The 14,879-nt window shown below is 40.0% G+C and overlaps 1 protein-coding gene across 1 annotated transcript; it reads left to right on the top strand.

Annotated features, from left to right (window-relative positions):
* Window positions 1-3,372: 3,372 nt before the first annotated feature.
* Window positions 3,373-13,776, top strand: pde6c (phosphodiesterase 6C, cGMP-specific, cone, alpha prime). Its single transcript, XM_063892480.1, has 22 exons — window positions 3,373-4,014; window positions 4,549-4,701; window positions 5,323-5,412; window positions 5,536-5,676; window positions 5,776-5,850; window positions 5,992-6,056; window positions 6,359-6,425; window positions 6,852-6,899; window positions 7,062-7,211; window positions 7,397-7,540; window positions 7,871-7,936; window positions 8,181-8,336; window positions 8,620-8,727; window positions 9,149-9,258; window positions 9,357-9,444; window positions 9,552-9,652; window positions 9,859-9,966; window positions 10,080-10,143; window positions 10,545-10,619; window positions 10,718-10,801; window positions 11,396-11,549; window positions 11,656-13,776. Exons 1-22 carry the CDS (start codon window positions 3,547-3,549, stop codon window positions 11,694-11,696), a joined length of 2,556 nt encoding a protein of 851 aa, XP_063748550.1. The 5' UTR covers window positions 3,373-3,546; the 3' UTR covers window positions 11,697-13,776.
* The last annotated feature ends 1,103 nt before the right edge of the window (window positions 13,777-14,879 follow it).

Raw genomic sequence — 14,879 nt, 5'->3', positions numbered from 1 at the left:
CTATTGGATAAACATTTGCATAACTTCAGGCCCAGTCCTATTGATTTGTGTGTTCTGCACATTTGGCCCACCACCCCCCCCTTACCCCACCCCAAAAAATGCCTTTTTCTTGGTCTTGTGAAAGCAGCTGCTAGCAAATCCAAGAGAATAATCTGGACAAAGACTAGCAATGCTGTAGACAAATGCATTACTTTAAACTACATTTTAAAAGTTTGCATGCATGGACTTAATCTACCTTCTGGATTGAATTCATTGCATGTTTTAGCTTTTTTTCCATCGATATAAGTGCATGTGTCCCGGCAGCATCCTTGTGATTGCATCAGCTGTTTACTTGATAGTGCTCAAAGGGATCTTGATCTAATGACTCCCATTACTGTGTTTGTATGGTGAACAGAGGGCTCAAGTCCACTTTAAACAGTAAATAATCAATGTGAAAGACAGACAAGGCTGGAACTCAGTGTGCTGAAACGAATGGCTCCCATAATGACGTAATTTCATGTGTATGTCTTGATTTGCTTTTTGTTTTTTAAACATGCTGTTTTCCCAAAACAACAGTTTTTGACGGCTTTCTAACTTGTTTTATAATGCTCAGTACATTATTCACACTACAGGCAAGTTAAGAGAAATACGGTTAAACTACTCAGTTATACACGGCTGTATTTCACTTTTATACACTGATGCTGTTGTTTTGCACTGAGCTCAAGTCCTCTGAGGGCTTTCTTGAACAAAAAAGAGCACAGCACAGCCAAACATCTGCAGCTTGCATAACCAAAGCCCCAGCCAGTGGAAAACAGCACAATAACTCATTTTCAGCAAAAAAATAATAGCAGCTGGAATTTAGCCAAAGGCAACATTTCATAATAATAAAGATTGTCCCAGAAACACTTTACGTTACAAAACTAGGCCTGTGCTTGCATTTCACATTTTGGAAGAGTGGTAAATGTAGCAGTGGATGAAGTACACAGATCTTTTACTTGTGTAGCAATACAAGTAACAAGTACAGGATAAAGAAAAAGCACTTAAATAAAAATGTATTAAAATGAAGAATATATATATTATATTATTTTGTTATGATTATGGAAGTTTTAATATGTAAGCATCACTAATAATGAAGCTGTCAATAGTGGCGGGTAAGGTCTACTGTATGGTATTTACGGCTGGGTACACTGAAAAAACGGAAACGTTGTCTTTAATTAAATATATTATGTCAACATATTTCACACAACTGTATTAGGTTAGTGGAAAACAACAATATTAAGTATATTCGTATATACATTTAAAAAGTAAAGCTCCAGTAACTCCAATTTGTGCGATACCTGAGTAAATGCAATGTCGTGCTTAAAGCAGGAGTCTGTTTTTTAGTTTTGATAGGTTGCGAAACTTCAGCAGCCCCAAATCCCAGATTTACCCCCATAAAATGTGGGACTGTGCCAAAAACGTCATTGCTCAATGAACTGTTTTTAAAGAGGGCAGTAGCATAACAAGGGAAAGGCTGTTTTTAGCTGAATTTTGAGTTTTTAATCTGCAAACCTAAATATGGTTTAGTATATAAACTGGAATTACTTGAGTAAAGAGTGTGGAGAACTGCAGCAAGTATTTCGCATCACTTGAGGCATTTTTAGTTAGTTCCAGAGTCTGAGAGTCTGGAATACAGCCTTACAGTATGTGGTCTAGTATGACCAGTAGCCCATGGTAGCTAATGTTCGATAATCGGGGGGGAAAAAAAACGTTGTTGTGGGAATAACATCATTTTGGTCCCAGTTCGCTTGCTCTAAAATGTCTAAACTGAATCTTTGGATTTTAAGAGAAATCTAATGTGCTGTCATTGTGTCTGCACTGTTCTTAAAAAGTTACCAAATAGTCTTAATAAAGTCACCCGAAAAAAGAAAAATGAAGATATTAAATAAAACTCATTTTAATTTGGTATAAAAATGTGTTCCAAAATAAACACAATAAGGAAGACACTAATCAAAATAGAAAACTGTTACTATTAAGTGAAAAAAACAAAGGAGGGATTTGGTGGTCAGATATGATTCATGTAAATTCACTATAACCTGACCTCTCGTTTGATACTTGTGGAGATAAAACGCAATATATCAACAACGGTTTTACTGATTTACAATCATAGAGCCTCAGAGAGTTCTCAGACTGCACAACCAGTACTAAGAACATCTATAAAAAATAAGCTGCAAGTCATTGTTTTGTACTCACTCAACAAAAACATACTCTGCTTCTCTCTCACACACTATCACTAAACTCATTTTTTCCCACTGTTACATGGCCTGCTCTAATTTATATCCTCCTTTACATCCACACACCCACACACACACCTTTTGTAGTTCTCTGCTGATAAGCTTGCCTTAATCCCCATGGCAAAAAATAGTGGGTAACTCCTTGTCTTGCCAGCCTGTCAGCAGCTAACCAGACAGTGCACGCTAATAATAGCCAGTGCTCTTTGTTTTGGGCCTTGTTCCCAGACGTCCAAGTCCCTGCAATTGGCTGATTTCCAGTTCTAGGACTGATACCTCCATAAGGATGGTGATTTAATTAGACACAAAGGCTGCTCACACATTGCCATTATGGCTCTGAACAACCTTACTGACACAATTTAGGTACTTCCTCTTCATTTAGCAACAAGAAGGATAGAACAGTAGCATGTACAGTAAGGGTTGATATTCTACGAGGTTAACAACACTGAATAAATGGAAAGGTTGAATTTAATTAAATGTATTATGTCAACAAATTGCACATAACTGTATTAGGTTGGTTGAAAGCAATAATATTAAGTAGAAACTAATATTTATTTATTCAAACTTGATATTATTGCTTTCAACTAACTTAATACAGTTATGTGAAATGTGTCTCCTGCCTGCTAACATGTTTAAAATATAAATGATTGGATTTAGATAGGAACTGCAGGATCCTGGTGTGCTTCTCTATTCAGTGAGGGGTTCTTCAGCAAGGCACAGCTCAGGTTGAGTAATTTGACATTAGGGTTGTTGGACAAAGCATCACTAAGGTGACACTAGTGTTTAGTTCCATATCAGAGGATAAAAAGACTGGTGAAAGTCAAACCAAATGCCTAATGTTGCCACAAGGTTTTCTGGTTTGAGGACCCAAGCCAGCAGTAAGTCCTGGGTCTTTACTTGTCCATCCTCTCACATCCTCTCCTGGTGTAGCCCTGGAATCCAACATGGCATTTGACCTGACAGCAGTCTCACTCTCTCCTGTGTTGCCCGATATAAAATGATCAGCGTTGGGATTTGCGGGTTAAGGACGCTTAGAGCAGGGGTTTTAATCTCATGACGTCACATTCATTAGCGGCCACTTTGATCCTTTCAGCCTCTTAGCCACACTCTGTTCTATTCTGTCTGTCGGTGGACACAGGATGTGTTAGTGACTCCCTCGGGGACCGTGGAGGACAATGCTGCTGATCCACCCAACCCTTTAGGCCACAAAAAAGTTTCCCGTGTCCATTATTCCGTATCCCTGCAAGTGATGCTTTTGTAAAAATAGGACGGGACTACAACACTACTCGAGTTCAAAATGGCAGACAAAGATAGTGTGGAGAAATACCTGGAGAACAACCCACAGTTCGCCAAAGAATACTTTGACAAGAAGATACGCGCTGAAGCTCTGACAGCCGCCTTTTCTGCACCTGTTGATGTCAAAGACACCGCTTCCTTCAAGGATATTAACTCTGTGCAAGAAGCCGCCCTCATCTTTGAACTGGTCCAGCAGATGCAGACCCAGCAGCCCATGGAGCAGTCCATTCACAAAGTGTTACAAAGAATTGCACTGATAATACAGGCCGACAGGATCGGTTTTTACCTTTCCCGGTCGAGAAACGGAATACCCGAGCTAGCCAGTTGCCTCTTTGATGTGACCCCAACCTCTAAATATGAGGCAAACCTGGTCAATCCGCAGGCTGAAATTGTTTTCCCTCTCGATATGGGTATCGTCGGTTTCACTGCAAACAACAAAAAGCCACAAAATGTTCCTGACGTCTCAAAGGTGAGAATTCTTTCATTTGCTATCTTGTGTTAGAAAAATCATGTCAAGGGTGAAAGGTGATGAAGGTACTTACCCGTTCCAGTGCGTGCGCTCTGCAAGAAAAGCATTTGTGTGATTTTTTTATTATTTCTGTGATATTGTTGGCCTTAAAAACAGGTTTTAATTGTATTCCTTATATTGTATTATATTATACACTTATATTATTATTAGTAGTTTGCTAATAATGTGTCGGATTCACAAATCATTCATGTTCTATCACCAATACGCTTGTTTTAAATCTCAGATAAAAGGACACCATTTTTCATTGTGGTCTACCGGTGTTGGTTTAAAGCCTCACGTTTTCTGCTGCCAAGTGTAGCCAAAAATAGAATTTTGATAACTGAATAAATGACAAATTGTAGTTTATGTTTCCATAGTAAGATCAAAGAGCATGGTGGGCTTTATTTTCAAGAAGTCAATGTCAGAAAAATGTAGTCTGAATATTTATATCTGACAGACCGTTAATTAAGTCGGGTTTTTTTTCTCCTCATACAGAATCCCAAATTCTCTGACTTTGTGGACAAACAGACCGGATACAAGACTAAATGCATGCTTACTTTTCCTCTGATGGCTGAGAAAGAGTGCCTTGGAGTTGTCTTGGCACTTAACAAAATAGGAGCGGACTCATTCACTGCAGAGGATGAGAAGGTAAGAATACACACCTAATCATTGTCCATTGGCTCTAATCCTTAATGAGTTACTGAGCGAGGTGAAACGAGGTTGTGTTTTTCAACCTCGAGGATTAATACATTAAATTTGACTATAATATTGGCATTATATCCTACCATCCTATCCATGCATTTCTTGGTATATACTTAAAAGCATATGTATTTAACTGTGAATGTATTATCTCTGTAGTCTTTATCGAAGACCCATCACTACTGTGTCTCATAAACAGAGGCAAAAAACTCAACCATTCCTTAAAGAAGTGAATTTAGTTGACTCTTGAGGCTGTAATGTTGATTTACAGGAACTTAAAAAGGGAATAAGGACATATGTTGGTTCTTGAACTGCTAAGATAGAGTATATTATAATGTCTAAATCCCTATGTTTTGATTCATGATTCTCTTTCTCTAACCCTAAACCTAGCCCGAGCCCTGTGAAAAATAAATCCCTCTGATGATACACTTACTTAACGTGAATAATCGCAACTTTGCTCATGGAAAAGAAGCCAGATGAGACGTTTGAACTTTTAAAGTTCCCATCTGTCATAGTCTCAAAGTCTGCTGTTGTGTATTGATGAAACCTCTAATCTCATTTGGTCCTTAGCTCTTCCACAAGTACATGAACTTTGCCCAAGTCATCTCCCTGCAGCATTATACAAACTACATGTTCAATGTGGAGTCCAGAAGGAGTCAGGTAAACTCAACCACTCCCATCATTAGAAACTGATGAGTACTCTGTTATTCATCTGTATTTATTTATAACAGTGCTCAAACGATATGCCAAAGCTACACAATTATTCACCTGCATCCCTTGTAGGTGCTGCTCTGGTCGGCCAGTAAAGTCTTTGAGGAGTTGACAGACATTGAGAGACAGTTCCACAAAGCGCTCTACACTGTTAGGATCTATCTACAATGCGAAAGATACTCAGTGGGCCTGTTGGACATGACCAAAGAAAAGGTTGGCTTTGCAGATATGTACAATTCTAAGCTTTGAATAGAAACACATTCATTTTTACGGGCATTAATCACTTTTGTTGTCTGTGTTTTTCCCGTGTAGGAATTCTATGATGAATGGCCTGTGAAACTGGGGGATGTGGAACCCTATAAAGGACCAAAAACGCCAGACGGCAGGGTAACGCACTCATTTTGACCTCTTGTTCATTTCCTTTTTAAGACATGACAAATTTTAATTCCTACTTGCTTGAAATGTTCTATTGTCTAACGCAGTTTAGATAAATCAATCATTTCTAACAGGATTCTGATTCTTACACAGGAAATCATTTTTTACAAGATTATTGACTACCTCCTGGAAGGCAAAGAAGAAATCAAAGTCATACCGTAAGCAGCAGAAGCCCTAAGTCCACTCAATCAAACACAATGCAGCATTAAAATAAGAAAATTAAACAGAATTGTCCACATTCTTAAATGTCATCTTTCAGTATAAAAGTCTTCACTCGGTTTTGAGAAAGAGCCTGATCTTAAACTCAAATGTAAAGCATGTGCTAAGAAAGATTGGTCCTCCTACAATTCTGGGGGTTATTTGAGTATGACTTTTAAATAAGGGGGGTCCAAACTGTTTATTTTGTATATCAGATAATAACTTCCTCACTCAACGCTGTGTTTTTACCTCTCTTTTTCAGTGGTCCGCCTGCAGATCACTGGGCTCTAGTTAGCGGCCTGCCAACCTACGTTGCAGAGAATGGCTTTGTAAGTTTCTCACTTGCTGCAGGACAGTTTTGTACGAGGATCACTGGAAGACGAAAGTATACAACTGAAGCGCAGCTGACTTGTAGGATATGCCCGTAGACACATTCACAGCCACACAAACCGAATAATGTGGAGAAATAAAGGGCACAGGAATGCAGTGTGTGTGATATGTCATTGAAAAGACCTGAAGCAGTAGCGATACTCACATAAAGTGACTCGGCAGGATTTGTCTTAGTGTAAACCAATGAATTCACTTTCAATTGTCATTTATTGAATCCAAATTAACAGTTTAGAAATTGATTCTTTTGTAAAAGAAATGACATATTGAAACCAATAATATACCATAAAGTTAAAACAGGTGTATATATGTTTTGAATCATATTTGCAAAGCGCAGATCTGAACGCTTTCAATGTCTCTTGGTGCAGATTTGCAACATGATGAACGTGGCTGCAGATGATTTCTTCACTTTCCAGGTGAGGATCATTTTCCTCTCCATCCAAACGCTATAAAAACACAGCATGTTAAATATTCACTTTTTATGTCATACTGTTTAGAAGCCCCGGTTCAGGAGGAATGGAGACCAGCTTAAATACTGAGGCATGGTTTAAAGATACTTTTCTCTCAATGTATTGCAGAAAGAACCTGTGGATGACACAGGTTTTATCATCAAAAACTGTCTGTCGCTGCCCATTGTCAACAAGAAGGAAGAAATTGTAGGCATCGCCACTTTCTTCAACAGGAAAGACGGCAAGCCATTTGATGAACACGATGAGCAGATCACTGAGGTCAGCCGAACACATTCTCTTTCCCCTTTTTATTTCCTGTCATTTGGGATCTCATGTTGTTGTCTGTCTATGAACAAAATATCCTTAAACTGCAGTCACTTCATAACACTTTGAGATATGTTGGATTGTTCTGTAGTGAAGGAAAGTACAGAAGTGTTTCTTTTTTCTCTCGTTGTTTTTGACAGGCCCTGACTCAGTTCTTGGGTTGGTCAGTGCTGAACTGCGACACCTATGATAGGCTGAACCGTATGGAGTGGAGGAAGGACATCGCCCAGGAGATGCTGTTGTACCAGAGCAGGTGCACCCCAGCTGAGTTGCAGTCCATTCTGGTCAGTATCCACATTTCCTCTCCAGAAACCTAACTTTGAACTCTTAGCATTTGATCAAGAGGCCACTCGAGCAGGGATTAACAGTAGGCAAAGGTTAATGCGCCATGAATAGCTTTTAGTTCAGCAGTCTTCCATTAGGAGCGATTAAAGGGCTAAGAATATGTCTAGCGGAGACGATTGCCCTGTGCACTTGGCGGAAATGTCATGATGTTTTTTGCTTTTTGTTGCATACATCTACAAATCACGCTGTTGATGTCCGTAGGTGATGGCAACACGTACATATGTTCAGTGCAAGCCGTAATAAGGTGCTGTTCTCTCTTTTCTAACCAGAACACCAAAGAGAAGTTTGACTCAGAGCCTGAAGACCTGGACCAGAAAGAAATGTACAAACTGTTGGTATGTGTTACTTAAATCTTCAGGACAAAGACTTCCAATGAGATGTGTCACGAAAGATTCCTCACCTATCAAAGCGCACGTGTATGAATAGGTTTGAAAACGTGTATATTCATAGACTTCATCACATAGGAGCATTTTAATGGGTTTGGAAGTATCCTTTTCAACGTTCTTGAAACAGAAATATGCATGCGAACGTTGAATGATTTACGGATGTAAGTGAATTCTGTTGTTGTTTTTTTTTCAGAGATCAAACTGCCCGCCAGCTGACAATGTCAACGGAGAGAACCTGTACCTGTTCTCCTTCAGCGATTTCCCCGTCTCCGAGGTCGACCTCATCAAAGCCGGCATTCGCATTTTCTTTGAGCTCGGAGTTGTGGAAAAGTTTAAAGTTCCTGCAGAGGTGAGTGCATGAGGTTAGACACCAACTTTGATTTGTTGCTCCTTCTGGCGGTCCCTTAGAATGTGGAGCATATCCCTTTTTTTACTGCTGATGCTGCAATTTCCAGGTATTACCACCAAGGAGGCTAAGATTTCAATGTTATGTATTTTAAACACATATATTACATTACATTAAAGAAAATGTCCGGGCAATGGCTCATTTAAAAACCCTCTAAAATGATCACCTTTTCCATTCTTCTTTTCGCTCTCCTTGTTCTCTGAATCCCACCCACTCTCCATCTCAGACACTGACTAGATGGATGTACACGGTGAGGAAGGGTTACCGTTCCATCACCTACCACAACTGGAGGCACGGCTTCAACGTGGGCCACACCATGTTCTGCCTGCTGCAGGTAATGCCCCATCAACATCTGCTTCATCTGAAGCAAATCCTAACCTCAAAAGTGTTTTGGGTCTAGTATTTCCAAACTTTGACACCACAGATCACTGCAGAATATTGAACATCATACATGCTGTGATAATCACAAAGGCTGCTATGTTTTATGAAAAGGTGTATATAGGCTCATAGTATGTTTTATTCATAATTAAGTTTAGTGAGAAATGCGCCAATACAGGTTTAATGTGTACTAGTCTTTATAGGGTAACGAAATCCTCAAAGAGAATTAGTTTTGATAGGGCCCAATATTTTACTAGATTTGAATGGTCCATTGATTGAGAATCCATCTTGTTCTGGACACATAATCAATTTAATTGGAGGGCACAATCTGTACCATCTGCCCATTATGATTCATGACTTGTCTCCTCTGCCTGCAGACAGGGAAGCTGAGGAAGTACTACTCTGATCTAGATGCCTTCGCCATGGTGGCTGCTGCTTTCTGCCACGATATCGACCACAGAGGGACCAACAACCTCTACCAGACAAAGCAAGTCAAAAAAGTTGTATTTTGTGAGTGAAAAAAGTGTGTGCATGTGTGTGTAACCTGTGTGTTAATATGTTGCCATGTTTTTCTTTCTTCTGCAGGAGTCAAGCTCCTTTGGCTAAACTTCATGGATCCTCCATCATGGAGAGGCACCATTTGGAGTACAGCAAGACGCTCATGGGTGATGAAGTATGACACATTTTTGACAATAAATATCATCAGACTTTAATGCAAGAAGTGGCACACATCACATCACATTTTGGTCACATTTTGACCACTTTTATTTTCTGTTGCAGAGCCTGAACATCTTCTGCAACCTCCAGAAGCGTCAGTTTGAGAACGTGCAGCACTTGTTTGATGTCTGCATCATCGCCACTGATCTGGCCCTTTACTTCAAGTAGGTTCTCTTAAATACTCCCCATGCTAGAGCCGCTGACTGGCCGATTACAGCTGATGTGCTCGGAGTTAAAGCTGACGCAAATCATTGTTTGTGTGTACACCTGTGTTGTTTTCTTTTGACTGACTCAGGTTTTTATCGCAACCAGTTTGTGTATTTATCCAGCTCAGTCGGTCTGACTAACACTTTGCTATCTCGTCACGCAGAAAGAGAACCATGTTCCAAAACATTGTGAATGCCACAGAGCCAATGGCAGAAGAAAAGGAGGCCATTAACTATATTTCCAACAATCCCACCAGGAAGGAAATCATAATGTATGTAAATGATTCCACTGTGTTGGTGAAAAGGTTTCTGAAACGGCTGACCCTTGCATGATCCAGGGGTTCGGGTTGTCCTCCTTGACTGACTCTCTCTCTCTCACCTCTAGGGCCATGATGATGACAGGTTGTGACCTGTCTGCTATCACCAAACCCTGGGAGGTACAGAGCAAGGTGGGTGGCCTTCACATTAGCTGTTAAGAAAGTGTATAGTTTGTTCAGCTTGGACAAACCTATTGAGTTCCACACATCATTAGTTTATTCTTCCACCTGTCCTCAATCAGGTTATTCAGCATAAAGACCTGGTTAGTTCTAGCTCAATCATTTTGGATGCATTTCCTCCCAAAAAGGGTATTTTCTTTTTGAAATAGGAACATTGAAAGCCATGAACCAAACTGAACAGAACCAAACTGGATTTATAGGACACTTATGTGACAGAGTTTGTCTTTACTTTGATATCAAATGTTAAGAGGATTGGAAGTGAAATGTTCTGCTCATTCGCAATTACTTCCTCCCTGAGTTTGTCTTTTCTTCCTCTGTATCATTATTTCTTCCTCTTGTGTGTGTCTGTTCAGGTGGCCCTGATGGTCGCTGCTGAATTCTGGGAACAGGGAGATTTGGAGAGAAGTGTTTTGGACCAACAGCCAATTGTAAGGGTCACATCGCTCTTGTGCTTCCTCTTCCTTTCACATATTTCCTTTTGAAGGGTTATTTGTAAACCTGAAACTCTCCCCTCTGTCTCTCTCAGCCCATGATGGACAGAAACTGTTCGGAACAGCTACCCAAGATGCAGTGCGGTTTCATTGACTTTGTGTGCTCCTTTGTGTACAAGGTAATAAACAGCTTTTGTGGAAACATTAGAGGTATGATTATTATGAACAATGAAGGGGAGGTGATGCTGGATGTCGAAACATGAAAAATGGTAGAAATGGATCTAGCAAAAGTGGGAGTCTGGCCGAACACCTCATGTGAAACTGTTAGAATTTGAACACAGCCACAGTCTTATAACATGTATTTTTAAGCCTACCTCCAACTGTGTGATACGTAATATTGTGTAAAACCTTCTGTGCATCTGTAAATCTTTCATAAGACTGTGCCAGAAAGGTGTAACTCCAAGTCAATAGTGCATTTTGTATTCGGGATCACAAGGCAGCATGTAGTCTTGATCTAAGGGTTGAACAACATGATGTATATCCCAGCTGGCCCCTAGAGGAATGTCTGGTAGCTGTTTTTCAGTTTGTCAGTATGGTATTTGGACAAGAACACACACATCCATAAAAGAAAGTGTCAGTGGATCATGAGGACTCCTGGTTTAAGAGGCATATCATGTATTTGGAACACTTGTGTTTTCCTTCCTGTAAGGTCTCCTGCCTCGGTGCATCCTACGATGTGAATAACAGACATCCTTTTGTCTTTTATTTATCAGGAGTTCTCCAGGTTCCACAAAGAGATCACGCCCATGTTTGATGGTCTGAACAACAACAGGTCAGAATGGAACAAGCAGGCCGAGGTGTACAACGCAAAGATGAAGGCCATCGAGGATCAGAAGAAGAAACTGGAAGATGATGAAGCCAAAAAAGGTATGTAATCTATACTGGTCCCATTGATGGTTTGATAGAGGATCCAAGTCTTCCCAATCATCCTGTATAAACACATCTTTTCTTTTATTTCTGTGTGTTTATCTAGCTGGTGGCGACGCGAAGTCAAAGACCTGCACCATCTGCTAAATTCCTCCGGTGCTTGGATCTGGACTGATGCGATCTGTTTAGAATTAATCTAGGCTACGATAGCCTATTCTGATCCGACAACTAGGGTAGTTGGGGCTTGACTAGACCAGCTTGGTCTGGTCTGATCTACAGCAGTGTAGTTCTCTCAGGTTAGGTGCTCTCCGCTCTGCTGCAAGCCATTTCAGCCCTGTTTGCATCTGCTCTGGTTCAGTCTATTCTGTATTTAGTCTAGTGTATTCAGGTCTGGTCTGTGGTCCACTCCGCAGTCAGCCTAACTATTCTCCGAGGAGCGAAGAGTCAGAAAACAACACCATGAAGTAAAGTTTGGACTCTGACCGCAAGAGAAGCTTGTTTTTACTCGGGAGTTGTGATGCGTTTGAAACTTCCTCCTTCGTCCGCTTCCTCCAACACACAGCCATGAACTTTTGAACATAGATTTCCCTTTAACATAGCAATAATCAAAGCATTTCCGATAATTATGATAGGAAAATCTGGTTTGATAAGCTCAGAAACTCTTCAGTATATTAGCAAAAGCAATAGTATTTACAGTGTTCCTATTAGCGGTCAGTTACCACACAGTATAATAGTACTGTAGGTTGCACACTGCACTTAGCTGCTGTTGTTCTGGCAGCAGCAGGCCATGAGTGTGTGGAGGAATGAGGTTAAAAACCAGTTAGAGTATCCTGAGTCCTGAGTATTGTCGATACAACGAGTGACAACATGCAATCATCAAGGGCTGATGTTCTTTTACCTCAAAAGGCACCGAAGAGTTGTGTGAGGCTACATTTATGTTAATATGCAATCTATATAACTATATATATATTTTTTGGATTCTTTGTCTGACAATTTTGTACTTAAACTGTCTTCACAGAGAGAGGAGTTGAGACAAGCTTTGACAGAGGGCGTTCTGAATCTGTAAACAACTGCACACTGAAATCACATTCGAAAATGTTTTGAATTTGTGCAACTTTATCGTAAACACCGGTAAGCTGTAATGCCCAATGACTCGGTAAAATAAAAAAAAAAGCTAATATGAATAATATTTATACCAGTGTCTAGAACTAAATTACAATTCCGTATCGATTCAAAAACTTCTTTTAAACTTGATTTCACATGTATATAGTTTAGAAATTGTAAAATGTAAATTGTGTAAACTTAAGAATAACTGAAGTGAAAAGCCGATTTGAAAGATGTACAGTGAAGGTGACCTTTTCTTCTTCTTCTAAGGAGGTAATAGTCACAGTCAATAAAACAGGGTAGAGTGGCTCTACCTGTCTTGTAAGAAGATTGGATAGGATTTGATTTGATTGTCGGCCAGCATTTGAGATCCACACAGCTTTAGACTTTAAATACCCTTCTTACACAGGAGGCAAAGCAGGCTACCAAAGCCGTGTATGTATCTGCAGACCACTTGAGTTTAAAACATGACAGATGAAGCTATTGCATCATTGATTATAACGTGGTACAGGCCAAAGTCCTCTGATCATTTCTTCATTGATGCAACAGTGTGAAAAATCACACAATAACCACTAGGTCAGTGTTAATCTACATATACCTGCATTTAAACCTGATCTGGTCAGGAATCTGAGTTGACAGTGCACCTTCTGACACACTTTTAGCAATGGCTAAAGGCAAGCTGTGGCTCTCAACTTCCTGTTACACAATGTCATCTTCTCTAATGAACAGATCATCAATCAAAGGCATTTAATCCTATCAGTATGGCTTTGGGACTGGCTGCAAACTTTTTTTCTGCTGCTTGAGGTAAAGTGAGGAGCTTTCGTGGTCACTGAAGCAAGAACTGTGCAATAGACATTTAAAGAAAGTGATAAGTTAAAACATTTTAACCATTATTTTACCTCATTGTTCCTCCTGCACACATTTTTTACCAATGGTTACACCATGGGTTCTGTCTCCAGTGAGAAAAAAGGATCTTCAAGGATCCTCTGTGAGATATCACGCGGTATACTTATCCCATCAACTGTCTTTCAGACCTTAGAAATCTATGATTTGACATATGAGTTGCCTCTACAGTATGTATGTGTCAAGAGATGTAATATGTGTAAGCAAATAAAGGAATTTATGGAAGCTTAACAGAGAAAATCACTTATTGTCAATGTGAGAATCTCCTATTCACACTCAAAGTGTGTTAGATTGGAGAATGAACTTGAGAAACTGTGAGCTTAGCTCCTACAGTGCTGGTTCTTAGTAATATATCGTGCAGGGATCTTAGAGGCTCCAAAGCTGGATGAGCCTCTGAGGAAAGAGGATCAGTGGATTGGTTCTGATCCCTGCTCGATACAGTGTTGTCTGACTGTGTTCAACATCCTGGGTCCTGCCTGGTGCACATTTTGCATGCAAACAACTGGACAATGCATGGTGTTAATGTCATGATGTTGCAAGTATACTTGTGATAAGAAGATAACTCCACTCTATGGAGGATAGGATGAAGAACACCAATGCTGCAGTAATGCACTCCAGTTTGAGGGTAGTTTGAGTGCAGGATGCTGCTGAGGCGTCTGCTGACTAGATGGAACATTTGACACAGGAACACAGTACAAACCCTGTGATTTATCATCACGTAGAGCAGTTCAGCTTGTCAACCCTCTGCACCAGCAGGACCTTTGATTCCCCTGACAATTTACAGGTCAGAGGGTGCAGAGCTGTCCCCATCTGTAATTTGTTCTCCTCTTCAGAAGGACATCCTCAATACTTTAAAGTTACATTTAGAGCATATTCCTCCAATTCTGGATTTTCTTTATTTCACATTTATTTCCACCATATAAAAGACATTTTTTCACGGTAGTATTTTTATATGTTTTAAAACGTGGCATGAAGGGGGGAGCTTGACATTTTTTAAGGTTATTTAAAATTCCTCTTAGGACATAAAGGCCGTAAATGTGTCTTTAACCAAGAAGAACAGAATGTTGACAACTCAATTGATCAACTGTAAATGCATCCAGGTGCACAAGTATAGCCAGGGGCCAAATTATATCCCACAGCCACTCAAACACAACAGGCTGTTATTACTCAATGTACCATTTACTATACTTAACCATCTGTTGCCTGAACACTGCCAGGAATCACAGAGTGAATGGCTTCTCCTGAGAAAGCAGAGAAATTTAAACGAGGCAGACAGAGCAGTAAGAGGTAACTTAATTGTCTTTATTTAAGCCAAGCTCTATA

The sequence above is a fragment of the Eleginops maclovinus genome, chromosome 10, assembly GCF_036324505.1.
Source record: "Eleginops maclovinus isolate JMC-PN-2008 ecotype Puerto Natales chromosome 10, JC_Emac_rtc_rv5, whole genome shotgun sequence".
Classification (NCBI taxonomy): Eukaryota; Metazoa; Chordata; class Actinopteri; order Perciformes; family Eleginopidae; genus Eleginops; species Eleginops maclovinus.
The sequence above is the reverse complement of the archived record's forward strand: the minus strand, read 5'-3'. Positions and strand labels throughout refer to the sequence as shown.

Bases quoted from the DNA above. Each gene is read 5' to 3' on its own strand.
- pde6c (XM_063892480.1), top strand. From the start codon at position 3,547: ATGGCAGACAAAGATAGTGTGGAGAAATACCTGGAGAACAACCCACAG. The intron at 6,057-6,358 runs GTAAGCAGCAGA...TCTCTTTTTCAG, and splicing joins GAAGAAATCAAAGTCATACC to TGGTCCGCCTGCAGATCACT. The intron at 10,802-11,395 runs GTAATAAACAGC...TTTATTTATCAG, and splicing joins TGTGCTCCTTTGTGTACAAG to GAGTTCTCCAGGTTCCACAA.